Below are 18040 nucleotides of genomic sequence, written 5' to 3' on the forward strand. Positions count from 1 at the left end.
TTCTTTTCCACAACTGTGATGTCTAGTATTTTGTGTTCCAGAACTTTGTCAGTCTGGATTCGGAAGTCCCACAGTATCTTTCCGTGCTCATTTTCCAATACTTTTGCAGGTTTGTGATCCCACCAGTTCTTTGCTGCTGGCAGGTGGTACTTGAGGCATAAGTTCCAATGAATCATTTGGGCCACATAGTTGTGCCTCTGTTTGTAGTCTGTGCGATTTTCTTACAGCAGCTGAGGATATGATCAATGGTTTTGTCAGTTTCCTTGCACAGTCTGCATTTTGGGTCATCAGGTGATTTTTCGATCTTGGCCTTAATTGCATTTGTTCTGATGGCTTGCTTCTGGGCTGCAAGGACCTGGCCTTCTGTCTCCTTCTTCAGGGTCCCATTCGTGAGCCATAGCCAGGTCTTCTCCTTGTCAGTTTTTCCTTCAATTTTGTCAAGGAACTTTCCATGCAATGTTTTGTCATGCCAGCTGTCAATTCTAGTTTGTAGTGTGGCTTTCTTGTACTGGTTTTTTGTCTGCTGTGCTTTGAGGAGTTTCTGATTTTTGACTTCAATCAAAACAGGTTCTTCACTTTGCTTTACATATTCTGCCAGGGCATGTTCTTCTTCTTTGACTGCTTGTTTTACTTGTAAGAGTCCTCTGCCCCCTGATCTTCTAGGCAGATATAGCCGGTCAACATCACTGCGAGGGTGCAGTGAATGATGAATGGTCATGAGTTTTCTTGTTTTTCTGTACAAATTGTCCAGTTCCGCCTGTGTCCAGTTTATAATGCCAGTAGTATATCTTATGACAGGTATGGCCCAGGTGTTTATGGCCTTGATTGTATTATTATTATTATTATTATTATTATTATTATTATTATTATTATTATTATTATTACTGTGTAGATGCATCCCCTGTTTTCCTGCCTGCCCTTCCTTTCCCCAGCATTTAACACCACTCATTTCAATTTTTCACGGCCTTTTGCTTGACTATTCAAAAGAAACTGCTGTAACTACAGTTTCTTGAATTAAGCTTTGCACCATTGAACTGCTATGTTTTGCAGGATCGGATTACATGCCACACTGCAGATGAATATGTTCAGTTTGGGGGCAGGTGGAAATGTATCTCTTTCCCGGTTGCAGGTTATCATGTTTGTTTTAATCTGCACAAAGCAGGCTGATTGCTTACAAGGAAAACATTACAAGGAAAACATTCTGTTTGAGATTGCCTCCCAGGGGGTTGGAAGGCACTGCTGCTCTTAATGGTAAAATTCCAGTTCAATTTGGGAGCCTTTCAGGCTTTGCTGAGTGACTTGGATGGCAGTTCCACCCACTCTTGTCTTTCTGTTATGTCAGGGAAAGTTTGTGAATGTAGAAGGTGATTTCCACACTTTGTGATATAAATCTAAGTGCAAATTTTCACAACATCTAAGGAATGTGTTCTACTTAACCATGCTTATGCCTGTTGGGCTGGCTGGCTCTACGCTGTAGAATTAATGCAGTTTGACTCCACTTTAACTGCCATAGCTCCATGTTTGGTGAGGTGCCAGCTCACTCTGACAGGGAGGACTCAACACCTTGTAGAACTACAACTCCCATGACTCCATCACATTGTGCCATTATATTTAAGTTAGTGTTAAACTACATCAATCCTACAGTGTAGATGCACCCCTGATCACTGCCATAGCTTTGGGAAAAGGTTGTTGTTTTAGACTACAGCTTCTATTATCCCTCTGCCAAAATGGATACTAAAGAACAAATGCTATTTACTTGCATGTCTTAATGACTACCTGAATTTGGAAAAGTTACTTTTTTCAGTTACAATCCCCTAAAATACTCTACCAGCATGGATTTTGGCGATCCTAACTGAGGGTGCATCTACACTGTAGAATGAATGCAGTTTGATAACACTTTAAGTGCCATTACTCAATGCTATAGAATCCTAGTAGTTGTAGTTTTATAAGTTTTGCCTTCTTTGCTAAAGACTGTTGGTATCTCACCAAACTACAACACACATAATTTCATAGCTTCAGGCCTTGACAGCTAAAGTGGTGTCAAATTGCATTAGTTTATCCGTGTAGGTGCACTCTGATTCATTCTGGAGAGTTACTCTAAAACAGTAACATCTCCAGGCTTTTGACTACCACAGCATATAGATGGATTTTTTTCTTGGTGTTTTTAAACAGGATGTGCTTCATTTTTCAAGGTTCAGACATGTTTCTGTCTAGGAAATCTCACTTTAAGCACAATCAGATGTTTTGGATGAATATGAAAATAGGAACATAATAATCCTCAAGATTTCCCCTGCCGGTTATTTTTGTGATGCATTTCTCACTTTAAAATGGCAATGTTACACATATAAAAATGCATGTTTCAGAACCAGATTGGTTTCAATGTGTGCCCTTTGAGAGAATATATTTTTGGGGAAAAAGACCTTTCTTACAAAACACATTGAAAAGTCATTTTTCTCCAGATATTTTCTACATTGCTAAGTAATAAGCAAATGGGATGTAAAGGGATACATGTGATGCTGGCATGGACAACAAATAACCTTATTCTTCCCTCTCCAAATACTTGCCATGACACCAGGATGTGGTGAGATAGAAATGAAAGGAAATAATTTAGTTAGGATACAGATTTTAAACATATTGAGACAGATGTGAATACTATTTATTCAACAAGATTTATGAAATTAGGAGTATCAATGAAATTTAGGAGTAAAAGTCCTGTTCATTGGGCCAAAGGTTCATCCAAGTAGAGAGTCCAGATGGTTTATAGAAGTTGAGAAGGATAGCAGTAGCATTTTTCTTCCTCTGCCCTTGGCATTTAGGTTTGTGGTACACTCTTCAGTCTATTATGACTATTGAATAATAAAAGAATCAAAGAAATTCTAGAAACATAAAGTTGAAAGAGACCACAAGGGTCATCCACTCATGATGATATCAAACCACTCCCAATGAATGGTTATTGAGTCTCTGTTTGAAAATCTTTAAAATTGAGATTCACCGTATTTTGAGATAGTGTAGTCCACTGTCAAAGACCTCTTACCATCAGGAAGCTTTTACTAATGTTTAGGTGGAATTTCCTTTCCAATAGTTGGAATACATTGCCTTTTTTCCTAGCATTTGAAGCAGAAAAAATCTAGCTTGCTCCAGTTCCAAGAAGATACCATCTCACATATTTCAACATGGTCTTTATGCCCCTTCTTAACCTTCTCTTCTCCATGTTAAATATACAGTAGAGTTCCGGTTATCCGACATAAACGGGCAGGCAGAATGTCGGATAACTGGAATTTTCGGATAATAGGAAGGCCCTATTATCCCCTCCTGGCAAGTGTGGGCAGTTGCTGGAGGGATGAGCCTAGTTCCTCTGGTGAGCGCCTGCCCGGTTTAGGGAAGCCCGGTGCGTGTTGCTAGGCAATGCACACCCAGCTTCTCCAAAGTGCAGGCACTGGCTGGAGGGAGGAGTCTTGTCCCTCAGGCAAGCACCCGCCCGGTTTAGGGAAGCCCGGTGCTTGTTCTTAGGTAGCAACATGCACTGGGCTTCCCTAAACCCGGTGCTTGCCGAAGGGAAGAGTCTCCTCCCTCTGGCAAGGAGGACAGAAAATACGGTAGGTCGGATAACTGGAAGTTGGATAACCAGAACTCTAATTAAATAAACAACTCTACCTAGCTCCCTAAGCTTCTTCACTTTGGGCACCTTCCTCTGGACATGTTCCAGCTTGTCAATATCTTTCTTGAACTGTCATACCAGAACTTGACACAAGTGAGGTCTGACCAAAGCTGAATAGGGTGGCACTATTAATTCCTTTGACCAAAATATTATATCTTTGTCAATATGGCTATGAAACATAAAGTCCTTGTTATTTGCCCCTTACATTGACAAAGTTGGACAGTAAATAGACATCTATGGAGAGATTAAAGTAATATTATTGTCCAAGATCCTGAGTCAAACACATGGCCACAATGCTGTGCCATATTTTAACTCCTGATTTAAATCCTGAAACCCTCCTTAAAGGCCAGGGAGCAAGCTTGAGTGATGGTTTTGGGCTCCCAAGAGGGGTTCTGAAGAATGATGGAACCAGTTCCCTCCCAGCAGAAGACTTGGAACAGGACCCAGCAGGATCATAGTATTGTGCATTGGATGGAGAGGACTGGCCACATCGTCCTCCAGCACTTTGCTTGATGGCAGCACAGAAGACTGGCTGTGTTATGCCCCATAACACACTTGCAGCCAGGTTATGGAGTCAGAATTGACTGACTGACTTTTAAAGGTGGGTTTCAGGATGATTTGCAGGCATGGCAATAGTGCAACATTTGCAAATGAGAACATAATACAGCTATGATGTCCTAACTCTAACTTAGACATAACTAATAGGATGCCTTGGATAATGTGTCATCTTCATATTCATCCTCATCTTCATCCTCCTCATTGTTTCTTCCCAGCTCAGTTCACTTTTCAAACACCTTATTGTAAGCAAACACATCTTAGCTTATGAGTCACAGTTGCCCTTTATTCCAGAGTCTGCTTATTATTTTGGTCCTCTGAATCTCACTTCATTGATTTCTGAGCTACTGGCACACACTGCCAGAAAGAGAGAAAGAAGAAGGAAGAAAGAGCGAGAGGGAGAGATGTCATTTATTCAGGATTATATTTCATAACCATAATGGAGGTAGGGAGAGGATGTTGCTTTTACTTATTCTATTTTTCCACCTAAGACCCAAATTCCAACCAACTAGGATACCTGAATGTAATGCATTGCCTGCCAAATTTACAATGGAGATCTGTGCTATTTCATAAGAAGGCAGCAGATATTATTTTTATCTTCTTTTGAGTCATTGCCTCATCAAATGGAGTGTTTTGTTTTATTTCTACATCCTTGATTCCCCGCCTCCCTTTTCACCCCTTTCAGATAAATTTAGTGATGAAAGCAGACTAGCATGACTGAAAAAAATGGCTTTTAAAATTATTTTTGACCAGTCGCAATGCTTGAGCAGATTGATTAACAGTCAGGTTGGTAAACTAGGTTGCCGAGTGTCAACAGTAGTATTGGGCTTTTCAGTGTGTAAATGGATGTTGAGTGATACTTATGCAGTTTTCTGGTTTTTCTTGTATGTTGGTGGTCTTTCTTGCAAAATCCACTCATGTCTGTAGCCACTTGAGCTCTTTGTCCTTTATGGCTTTGAAGTTAGTGTATAGTCAGCCCTTCACATTTGCTGGGATTTAGAGCTCTGGACTCCTGCAAAAGTAGGAAAAAACCACTTAAATAAACAATATGTTTTTAAGGGTTGTTGTATGTCTTTCGGGCTGTGTGGCCATATTCCAGAAGTATTCTCTCCTGATGTTTCACCCACATCTATGGCAGGCATCCTCAGAGGCTGCCATATGTTTTTAACCTGAAGCAAATACATTTCTAGGATATCGAAGTCCTCAACAGTGACTCCATGGCCATCTTCTGCTGGGATTAACCATAGAATTGCACTGGAAAGAAGTCTTCTCTCCAGGTGCTGCAGTGGATTTCTGTAGCCAACTTCCAGCAGGGCTTGCCCAAAGAGTTGCACTTGAAGCTCTAGAGATTCCTAGAGAGACCATATTAACGAAAGTTATAAAAAAATTCACCAAATAAAAACCTTTGTGAAGGACCAAAGGTAGATGAATTAGGGACATGTTAAACTTATCATTTTTTCTGGTTGGTTGACAGCTGGTAAATACTGACAAATACTGTTATCTCTGCACAGCAACCTCCCCCAAAGTTATGTTTCATCATCAGGAATGGCGAGAGCCTGCCCTGCCATTAAACAGAGGGATAAAGTTCCCTTAGGCTGCAGATTTGATGTGTCTTGAATGGGCAGCAAACTGGTAGATGTTTGTATTGCTGTTTATTGTTGGTCTGGAGAGGAGTACTTGTATCATTTGTTCCATATGCTAAAACAATATGACTGGCTTTGGCTGCAGAGTACCTTGACATGAGGGAGTGGGCATCATGTGTTGTTCTTTCTTAGAAAGCAAAATATCTTAAGTAAGAATCAGTGCTGTGAATTGCTATTCTCCTTGTGTGTGTGTGTGTGTGGTATATGCAGTTCTACTATCTAGGCTAAACCTCTTTGTTACCTTTATCCAGGCAGGTCAAGATATATTATTATTTCAACAGGTTTTTGAGAATCCATTGCTTAGGAGGAATAGGCCTTGGACAATGTGTTGTGTTACCTAGTGGTTGTTTTCTTTCTAAAGGTTATGTTTTAACCGATTTCATTACTACTTTAATTGCAGTTTTAGGACTTCATCCCATGCAGGAAAACCAGTGTTCCTACACATTTAAGAAATGTCAATCCACGGTGCTGTGACGCCCCTGGCTGCGAGAGTACTGGAAACCAATACACCGAGGCCAATAAACAGTCTAATATCTTTATTAAGGAATTAAGGAATTAAAACGAAAATAAGCAGAAGGTATAGTTTGTCAATAGACCTTCCAAGAAAGGTCAAATGTAGTCCAGTAGTATATTGTCCAATATATAATATTAGAGCTTAAAGTTTGTAATCCAAAAACCGAAACGCACTCAAACTTCCAAGCAGTTTGAGTGGGGAACATCCAAGTCTTTTATTAGAGTTCAAAGCAAGTCCAAGGCAAGGATTTGAAGACAAGGTTGGATACACGGCATGACAAGACAAGGCTGGATTCACGGCAAGACAAGACAAGGAACACGGCTACGCAAGGCTCGGCAAGACTGGAAGGTAGTGGACTTAAACGCAGTCCACACTTGGCTGGGAGCGAAGTTAATCCTCCAAACTGACACGTTGACTCCACGCTGGCTAGGCAGCGCACAGAACTTTTAAGAACTTCGAATCTTCCCTCGGAACAGGTGTCTCAACAGCTCTTTTCCCAAGGGAAAAGAGCTAGAACAACATCTTGACCAGATGCAATCCTCCCTTAGAGTTCTCAGGAGAAAATAGGTTAATCAGCAGATTCCCTTGCTGCTAATCGTGCGCTTCGTCTCTGGCCAGCTTTCTCCTGTCTGTTAGTTTGCACAAACATCTTTCTATCAAAGGGAGGGGAACTGGGAAGAGAAGGCTCCATTTCAAGGCCCTTTTTAATGAGCACTGAACTAGAATTATCAATAGGGAACATCTGGAACGGGGCAGAGTCTTGCTGAATTGGTACTAAACCTGTTTCCTCATCACTGTTGTCCACAATGGAGTCAGGTTCACAGCCCAAGGGTCCATGGGACATCACAGGTGCCCTTCTCATGACACAAGCTTCAGCCATGGGGTTGAGGTTTTTTGCCGTTTCTAAAGTGTTGGTTTCCTCAATGATTCCTAAGCTGCTTGGCAATCGACATTTTAAAATTCCCCATGGGCAAAATGGCTAATTTCCTTGTGTGATGTTAATCCCTGATGCCTGGTTGTAAATAAAACAATGACGCTATGTGTGGAAGGAGCCAAAATGCAATTTCCCCTAATTTTAAATCAGTTCCTACAACCGCCAATAGAGAGGTTTGTGGAAAGATCTGGGTTAATTTAAAACCACTTCCTATGATCTGGGGTGATGTTGGGTTTTTTTTGTTTAAGATAATCAATCTTGGAGGGACAATGGGAGGAAATAAATATCTACCTTGCAATGGCAAATCAAACAGATAAATCCTAAAGAAAGCAGAGAAAATGGGGTGTGATGGGGATAGGAAAATCATCAGTTTAATTTCCAAATGAGGTATTGTGAAGCTTAAGCAAAAGCCAATGATTCCAAATGCTTTACTTATCCTGTGGGATGAAGTCCTTCGTTATTTTTTTTATCTAAGTAATGTTGAGTCCTGCTACTGTATATGGAAAATACAGGAAACCTGTTACAGGAAGCCTTCCGCATTTGCATGTCAGCCCTCCACATTTGCAGGCTTATCTTTTGTAGGTTTTATTATCTGTGGAGATTATTAATACATTCTCTCTATAAATTTCTAGGTCCTCCAGCATAATGTTGTTATTAATTTCCAGTAGAAGTGGACCATAAAGCGGCATTGAAGGATCTAGCGATTGCTAGTGCAATGTTCTCATAGGTTAAAAAGGGTTTTTTTTTAATTATTTTGCAGCCACAACTCTTATGAAATCACAGGGCCTGTTAGATTCTCTTCTTCATGGGATCAATTTAACTTGCCCTCATTTTACAACCAAATGGCTCAGACAATCACTGACATGCCCCACTGAACTTCCATGCCCCATAAATAGGGTTGCAAAAGACAGTGACATGTCAGGCAGGACTAGTTACAGATATGATTGCTCATATTTATCTCATGAGCTGAGTTTCAGCAAGCAAAATACGCCATGGATAAATGGAACTGATAAAATTGGTGTGAGTCTTGCAGCGGGTTCAGATATGGTCACAAATTTCATGATTCTGTGATTGTATACGAACCTGCTTTGAGATAGCAAACTCTATCAATCTTGCTTACCAAGAAGCCTAGCTGTACAGAATATTTCTGTAGATTACACTATTTGTTGTTGTAAGCTTTTTCTTTTGATTCATAGTCCCCTAAAATAGGTACTTTTACGCATATTTTAATATCCATTTTGTGCCAAAAAAATGCCAGAAATTGGAAGCCACAAAACCATGCTGCAGCTGAGGTGTTATAATCTTGATACAAATTGAACAATAGTGTCAGTGGTAAAAACACAGGAGAAGGAATCTAGCAGCCCCTTTACAACTAGCAGATTTACATCAGCATGAACTTTATGTGTAAAGTAGGTACTACTGATGCAATAGCATGTGTAAGTATAACACTAGTCCCAGCTGTGCTGATAACAGAATAATTTTGATTGTTATTTGACCATTCTATTTGGATAGTTTGCTTATTTTTATTTGAATGAGGTAGAAATAGTGCAAGAGAAATATATGATCATTTCTAGAATTTTTGAAATTGCTGATTTGTTCAAAAAAAAGCCAGCTTAGATTGAAAATGTTGCTGTTGAATTCCAGGTCAGTAAATGGAAAAAAATGGCATCCAGGATTTGCGCCTGGATGAGCATGCTGACTTGGTTTGTATCACAGAGACCTGGCTAGATGAGTCCGGGGGCGGGGGGGGGGGGTTAATCTCTCACAGCTCAGCCCACCAGGATTCTCTGTGTAGCAGAGAGGTGGAGTTGCAGTAATCTATCATGATTCCATGTTCCTAACCAGGTTCCCCATCCCACAGTCAACAGCATTTGAGTGCATTTACCTAAAGGTAGGTAACCGGGAAATAATAGGGATCCTGTTGGTGTTCTGCCCACCCGGCTGCTCAATAATCTCCCTGGGGATTGGCCCGGGGTTGATGTTGGTGTCTCAGTGGCTAATAGTGCTGAGAAATTTCAACATCCATGCTGAGACTTCCCTGTTGGGAGTGGCTCAGGATGTCATGGTCTCCATGGCAACCATGGTTCTGTCCCAGGTGATGTCTTGCCCTACCCATACTGTGGGACATACTTTGGACCTTGTTTTCTGTGCAGGATGGGCTATAGTGATTCTGGTGTAGAGGAACTTGTTTGCAGTTCCGTTGTCATGACTGGTCAGGTTTAGACTTGCTGAGACTCCAACCCTTCGCAGGGGTGGGGGAACAATTAAGATGGTCCACCCAAGGAGGCTTATGGATCTGGATGGATTCCTGACAGCTCTTGGGGATTTTCCTTTTTCCTTGGCAGGCAATTCTGTCAAAACTCTGCCTGACCTCTGGAATGGGATATGGCCAGGGCAGTGGACATAATTGCTCCTGAACATCCCCTCTTGTGATGACCCATGGGCCTTGTAGTCCTGCTCAGGACATTGTAATCCCTGATGAAGAAGAAAACTTGGGTTTTTTACCTTCCCAGTCAGAACTGGAATCTTCTCAGCCAGATCTTTCCCAGGCAGATCTGGGAACCTTGCACCTGCAAGAAAGTTGTGTCCCAGAAGTATGTCAAACAAACCCAGAGCCCACATCTCCCGTGTTCTTGCGCCGTGAGTTTTGTAAACAACAGAGGGGTTTGGAAGCAGCTTCGCGCAGGAGTGCTAGAATTGCAGCTAAGAATGTAGCCAATTAAGACTGCTTTCCGTGAGAATCTTTAGGGAGTCAAACATCTGGTCCCAGAGTTTAGCTTTCGTTTCTGGTTCCCAGAGAACTGCTTCGGCGAGAAAGTTAGACTCTATATAGGTGTTTTACCCGCGTAGTAACTTCGCGGAGTCAATTCGTCAGCCTCCGGAGCGAGTTGTGTCTGGACAGCGCGCTCCGTTTCAAGCCTCGTTCCTGCTCAAGCCTTGCCCTGCTTTCCAGCCTTCGCTCCAGTTTCCAGCCTTTGTTTACCTACGGACCTTGCTTGTTTTCCAGGACTATACCTTGCCTTGTATCACGGATTTTACCAAGTTATTCCACGGACCTTGTTCTTGTTCCTTGTTACCTTGTTCCACGTTTTAAGCCTTGCTTCAAGTATCAAGTTATTTCCTAGCCTTGCTCAAGTTTATGGACTAAAGGACCTTGTCATCTCCCCTCACTTTGCCTGGCAAAGTGAGTGTTTCGGTTATTGGATTACAACTTTGGAACATAATATTTCATATTGGACATTGCTTTTTTGGACTAATTTTGACCTTTCCTGAAAGGTCTGCTTCTGAACTAACTTTTACATTTATTTTTATTAATCTTATATATTTCCTTAATAAAGATATTAGATAGAATCTGGCCTCTGCGTATGGTTATTGGTGCTCTGTAGCCTGGGTCGTGACAGCTCTCATGGAGCAGAGCCAAACCAGTCCCTTGGTTTACCAAGGAATTGGTGGTGATGAAGCAAGTGAGATGGAGACTAGAGTGACATTGACAGAGAACTTGAAGCAAATCAGACAGAGCACGGGCTAGAGCATATTTGAAAGCCTACTCCATGGCAATGGCAGCAGCAGAGAAATTGTTCCTTGCTGTCACCCTTGCATCTTCAAGGAACCATCCAGCTGAGCAGTTTTGAGTGGTCAGAAGGCTATTACATGTTGGTTCTCAAGGAGAAATCCCTGACCACTCAGCAGCCCCCTGTGAAGAATTTGTAGGGCACTATGCAGATAAAATCACCCAGATTGTTCCGACTTGGATGCTGCTATTGATACAGTTCTGATGGATGCAACATTGGCTCCTGCTTGTCCAGTGTTGATAGATATTTTTCAATTATGCAGCCTGAGGATGTCGACAGGATCCTTGGAGAGGTGAGAGCTACCACATGTATTCTATATCCTTGCCATTCCTTGCTGATCACACAAGCCAGAGGGGTACTGGCAGAGCGGTTGAAGGTGATCGTAAATGCCTCCTTGGAACAAGGCAAAGTTCCAACTTGTCTAAAGAAGGCAGTTGTGAGACCTATATTTAAAAATCAATCCCTAAACCCCTCTATAATGGACAACTATCAGCCAGTGTCCATCCTTGCATTTCTGAGCAAGGTTCTGGAGTGTGTGGTGGCCTCCCAACTCCAGGGATTTCTGGATGAAATGGATTATCTAGATCAATTTCAATCTGGTTGCAGGCTTGTTTATGGAAAAGAGACAGCTTAGGTTGCCTTGGTGGATGACCTACTAAGAGAGCTATACAGCGGGAGTGTGTCCTTGTTGGTTCTCCTGGAACTCTCAGTGGCTTTCAATACCATTGACCATAGTATCCTTCTGGGTCATTCTGCAAGCATGTGACTGAGAGGCACAGTTTTACCCTTCCTGGAGGGCTGTATCCAGAAGGTGGTGCTGGGGGACACCTGTTCGAACCCCTGGCCATTGACTTGTGATGTTCCTCAGGGTTCTGTTTTGTCCCCCATGCTGTTTAACATATACATGAAACTGCTGGGAGAGGTCATCTGGAGTTTTGGAATACAGTGCCACATGTATACGGATGACACTACTACTACTCCTTTCCAGCTAATGCCAAGGAAGTTGTCCTGACCCTAAACCAGGCTTTTAAAGATTAAGGTTCTTAAGATCAATTCAGGGGGTGTTGTGGTTTTTAACTTTGCATTTGGTTTAATGATTTTTAACTGGTAATTTTTTCATACTGTTTATATTTAATCCAGTTCAAATGTTTGTATATTTGTACATTTTAAATTGTTATGCTGATGCTTTTATGTTAAGCCACTTTGAGTCCCCTTTGAGGGAGATAAAGTGGGGTAGAAATTAATAATAATAATAATAATAATAATAATAATAATAATAATAATAATAAGAAGAAGAAGAAGAAGAAGAAGAAGAAGGATTTTCCATTGCCTTTGCTTGAGGCTGTTAGTTCCCCATGGTTACTATTGGGTTTCCATGGCCAAAAAGGAATTTGAACCCTGGTCTACCAGAGTACTAGTTCAACAGTTGAACTATTGTATCATGCTGGTCATCTACACATTTCTTATCCATCTTTCTTAATGAACAACAATAACTCCTTTTCAATCTACACATTTTAATGCTATGGAATCATGGGAGTTTTCATTTGTTGAGGCATCTTCACTAGTTCCTAGGGTACAAAAATGAATGTAAATGCCAATGTTGGTAGAAAATCAATCCAATCAAAACATTTTTCTTCTAAATTTTTAGAAGGAAAGTGTTTAGCCTCTTTTAGCCACAACAGTTAAAGTGGTGTCAAGCTTAATTAATTCAGCAGTGTAGATGCACCTCTTGTTCAACCTTCAAACCCTGATTTTCATAGCAGCATCTAAAGTGAGAGAAAATATCAAGGAATATTTATTATTTTTAAGTTCTTTTGAAAAGAACATTGTTCTTTTGAAAAAAGAATTGTCTGGCTTCTGTTAGAAAAAGAAGTGCTGGACAAGAAAATTATTGGAATTCTGCAAATTAGTCTTTGTGAAATTGCATCTCTATGCCATTGATATAATTCAGAAAAGTTTGAACTTTTGCCATTGAGACAATTCAAGGTCTGCAAATAATCCATTAAGCATCTTCTGATAATTTGTTTTAATTTCCTGAAAATCATTTAAATGCCATCACAGTTAGATTTTTGAATACTGATGAATGTTTCATGTTATCTTGATGTTTTTGCATGTCAATGTTCAGTAGTTGTACACAATGTTAAAATATTTAATAATGTTTTAATCCATGCTTAATATAATTAATTTCATAAATTTATCCAATGGGTCAATCATGAGCAAACTGAGTTTTCTTCAATTAATTATTCTCAACATAATAACACTAAAATCAAAGTTTCAAGCTTTTGGACAAATCCACGCTTCCAATAGTCATCTTCAATATCTGTTCACATTCTTCCTTTTTCATCTATGCTTTAGGTGATGACCTGAAGACATCATGTCGGAGGTCCAGGGAACTGTTGACTTTTCTGTGGAACTGCACAAATTCCATAATGTGGATCTCTTCCAGAGAGGGTAAGTCAGTACATTCATGCAAAGGGAATCAATAAAAAAGAGATGCATGTTGAAGTGGATCAGGTTTACCTGTTAGAGGAAGGATCCTTCCATTTATTTCTCATTGTCAGCAAATTAGCATTTTAATGTATCTAAAATAGTTATAGCTACTAGGGAAAATATTCAGTAATATTTTTAATGGTTGTCAAATTTGGTGTTGGGAAACCAATTAGGAGAATCTTAGACTGAGACAAATATTTTAAAAAGTTCAAGTTCAAAACTTTACACAGAAGTTCAAGATTTCTATGTAAAATTCATATGGCTTAAAAGGTTTTTTTGTTTTTTGTTTTGCACAACAACCAACATTTTAGTTTGTTTCAGAAATACTTTCTGCATAAAATATTGTGCAAGGAAAATGCTGTTTCCTGTGTAGAAAATTCTGTTTTGTGCTCAAAAATGCACAAATTTTTCACAGAACAAGCCCTTGACTATTGAACTTCATGCTTTGGTTTTGTTGAGGATGAGTTCTGAACTGCTAATAGTCTGTCAAAGGCATTCTCACAGAGGGAAGAAAATTTCTAAAATCGTTTGCTGCTCTCTTTAAGAAGGAATTAATAAAATAATTAGATCTGTACCATCCACACATTTAAAGGCATATCAGCAAAGTGGTTTCAGCAGGTTCAGAGAAGCCAATGATTTGCAGAAATGGGGGGATAATCTTTTAAGGAGGAAACTATAAAGGTGATGGGACCCACACTGAAACAGTTTAGTGAGATGCTTAGTAACCATGAAACATAATCTTTGGTTAGAAAGGAAGAATAGAAAATGAAGGGAAAATGAGAGAATGGAAGACAACAGCCATTCATACTGCAATTTTTTGTTCCATTTACATATTTATTTCTTGGTCCTAGTAGTTAGGAGAAGCATTAAGCTGTGCCCATTGTCACTATGTCCCATCTGTGGTTTTTCAAAAGAATTCAATTGTCAAAGGAAAAATTATGCTGATCTAGGTGCAACCCTTTCACAGTACAGAATTACAGCAGTTCTCCAACACATTCACTAATAACTATCATGGCTGTATCCCATGGAGTTTGGAAAATTGTAGTTTATTTTGAAATTGTGGATTTTAAACTCAATAAATTATGGTTTATGAAAAATGCTGGTTCAAAGTGAACAGTAATAGAAAAATGGGCAGTAAAAGCTTTACAAGTGTACTCCAAAGTAAGACCTACCGAATTTAATGGGATTTTTTTCCAGGTAAGTAAGTTGAGATATTTACAACCTAACCATCAAAGTGTGACAAAACATTTTATGTAGAAATTTTAGAAATATCAGCCATTATTTATGGAAGAAATGGAAATCATGTGGCCCTGAAAATATTATCGTACTAAAATAGCTAGCAAAAGTAATGCTGTGGACTGTAAAGGGTTATCTAGAGGGCCGTTGGCTTTCACTTGTATTGCATTGCCCTCAATAACCAGGAAATGACATTGAAAATGGTGGGGTTGGTGAATTTTCATCTCAAGATTTTTGAAAGAAGAAAGTATGAAACTGTTTACTGAATTGTAAAGGTCAACGATATGTAATACAATTTCTGAAAGGAAGACAAATCTGAAGTCTTCGCCTTCCTTTCTAAATTCATTCTATCGTATGTGATTTAATGACTGATGACAGCTGATCTTCTGCCAAAATCAACTTGAAGCTTCTACAATCTTTAATAAACTGAGAAATAAAGTTATCCACATTTGCCAGGGATCAATTAATTGATCTGTCTGCTGGTGTCACATGCCTTCATTCCCTTGACCTTTGTTCTTATGACAGTCAATATTTATTTGCAATTGGGTGTGATATATATAAAGAGCGCTAGAGGCTACCAAGTTCAGAGGGGAAAAAATAACAATTCAGAGAAAAGAGATGGAAAAAAAGAGGAAGCTTTAAGAAATTGCATGCTGAGTTCTCAGAGTGTGTAGATTAAATATATGTCTCAGACTTAAAAATGTTCAGCCCTGCAATCAATTGTTAGGAGAGAAGTAAAATACTGTGCACTAAACATAGCAGAAGCCTTGTAAGTGGGCAAATATCTGAAGCTGCAAAATAGTTTCAGCCAGAAAGTCATACATTTGAAATTCCCTTCCCTCTTTGACTGGATTTAAATATTTCAAGTAGGACTACATCATGCTCACTTTAATAAATTCTATTGCATTATTTCCCTAGGAGTAAATTGAGAGAAGCATACTCAATATAGTATTCAATCTGTGAAGCACAATGGTTGGAGTTGTTTTGATGTGCATTTACCTAATTTCCCTTCAGCATGACCCTCATATCTAGCTACATCTGATAAATACAGGAATTTTCTAAATTCTATTGCATTTTTTTATATTTTCCCCCTTGAAATGGAAACCCCTCTAGGAATTTACTTGTTCCTCCAGGACAATACTATGGCAACATCTAGTGGAGGAATATTCTAAAAGCACCTGGAGGATCTAGAAAATTCTGGCTCAAGTAATTAATTTTAATAAGATTCTCTGTTATATGTGGTATCCTGTTTCCTTGGTAAGTTCAGGAACATAATAATTGCAGATATTGATGTTGCAATGTAGTTGTACTTATTGAGCTAGAGTGCAGTGGATGCTCTCTGTTCATGACTTTGTCATCCAGAAATATGAGCATATCCCTAATCAAGTGTAGGCAAAGTCTGGGGCATGTATGCTGTTCCTAAGGGATTTTGGTGTGCCCTTTCTCATGCATCAATTATGCTCCCAAATGACTTCTGAAGACCATAGGGACATTTTTGACACACTTTTACATACTCTGGGGTGAAAAGTTTCTTTGATTCCCTTCTGCTACTATTAAAAAGGCTTCTCCTGGACCTAAGATGCCTTTGGGGGTTCAAAAATGCAAAAAAAGATGAAGTTTTTTTGGTAACCGAAAGGATTTTTATAGGGAGAATAAAGTGGAGGGGCTCAAGCCTTTTTAGGTCTCCTTGGGATCTAATAGGACCTCATGGCCTTCCAGAACTGCTCATCTCTTACCACAATCTTTCTGTTATTCCCAACTAGTGTTGGACCATCAGATAAATTCATTTATCCATATGTTGAATGACAATGCAAGAATCTGATTCAATGGCTCTACCACTCTAACAGCATCTGACATAATTTGTTCTACTCCAGCAAAAAAAAAAGTTGCCTGAATGCCATTCTTCACTACTGAGTGTTACAAACATGTCTTTATTTTACTTTGAGAGATGCTGAAGGCTATTGCTGAACATGAGATGATAATGCATGTGTTACTTGTGTTCCACAAAACTCAGAAAGCATTTGCTTTGATTTATTCAGCTGTGAACTCTGTGGATTCCATGAGGGATACATCTGAAATATGATAAGATGGAATTTCCTAGTTAGGAGAAATCCATGTTAATAGCACATTTCTCATGACCATCCTTATCTTAAGGTATGGTGAAGAGATTGCCTATAGTGGTTCATTTTAGTTGTAAAAGGACAGTGGGTAGGCAGCTGTTTCATTTAGGATTGTTGTATTTTTAAGATTTTATGGTATCATTGTTTATTTTATCATTTTAATTAGGGACACCATTTTATTATACCACTGTATATAGTAGGATGTGAGCATCTACAGATTTTGGTCCTGGAACCCTGCCCGATCAGATGTCATCTGTAATTAGGTGAAGAACTAAAGTTCTCTGGGGTGAGAATATATGAATATTTCCAACTTCTCCAATTTGCCTCAAGAAAATCTCCATGCGCATTTGAAGGTTCTGGAAGAAGGAGCAAATCAAAACTGGGGAGTTTTTTCAAAGGAGTTTTTGACACGCATTTCTTTCTTTCTTTATTTTTTTTACCTACCTTTGTCTCATGGAGTTTAAATGTACAATATTTTAGATTGGAAACCTGGCAGTGTAATTACTTAAAGTGCTGGCTGCAAAGACAGCAGGTGATTAAATGTAATTCAATCCTTTCATTGGTCTAGCTCAGATATATCCATTAATCTGTGGGCAAGATGGATGCCTATATTTCTTGGCAGTATAATTTTATCCCCCAACACCCCTGGTAGCAAAATCTTGCAAAATGAATAGTTTGTAATAGAGTAGTTTACTCATTTGGCTGAGCATGAGGCATTTTATGATGATGTCCCCAAACGAGGACATGGGCTTCTAATTAAACTGAAAATGTCACAACTAAGAGAAGTAGTTTCTGTCAGACAATAGCAATTACTTAGGGACAAGAAATGTACACCCTTGAGAGGTTCACAGTAGCCACACTGACATTTTGCTTGTCAGCAAAATATATCTGTGTGATATTCTCCAGTATAGTTATTGGAGTCCTGACAAACTTGTGACGCATCAAACCAAACACAACTCTGCCAGCTGTTGAAAGGAGCTGCCATAAGAAAAATAGAGGGATGGCAGAATCAAGATCTGGTGCAAATAGCTTAGTTTTATATGTTTGAATGTTAGAGCAGAACTCCAGAAAACCAAATTTGAACTATCAGAAGACCTTGGATAAGTGGCATTTTCTCAGCCCTAGAAAAAATGCTGTATCAATACTGTACAATAGGCTTGTGCACAGATTCGTTATGGAAATTTGTCTTCGGCTTGTTCGGTTGGTCCAGAAGCTCGTAACTGCATAGGCTCCACAGCCAATTTGTTTTATCGGTCTCAACAGAAGAGTGGCTGTTGAAAATAAGCTACTTTCAGTTTCTTTCGGTTGCATGTAGAGT

The 18040-nt window shown here is 39.5% G+C and overlaps 1 protein-coding gene across 1 annotated transcript in view; it reads left to right on the forward strand.

Moving 5' to 3' along the window:
• Window positions 1-18040, forward strand: part of fam135b (family with sequence similarity 135 member B) — a 151821-nt gene that overhangs the window by 44892 nt on the left and 88889 nt on the right. The window contains exon 2 of the mRNA XM_008108335.3: window positions 13232-13327. Coding sequence (XP_008106542.2) covers window positions 13251-13327 — 77 coding nt within the window. The 5' untranslated portion in view covers window positions 13232-13250. The remainder of the gene's footprint in view (window positions 1-13231; window positions 13328-18040) is intronic.

Source organism: Anolis carolinensis, chromosome 4 (assembly GCF_035594765.1).
Source record: "Anolis carolinensis isolate JA03-04 chromosome 4, rAnoCar3.1.pri, whole genome shotgun sequence".
Taxonomy (NCBI): domain Eukaryota; kingdom Metazoa; phylum Chordata; class Lepidosauria; order Squamata; family Dactyloidae; genus Anolis; species Anolis carolinensis.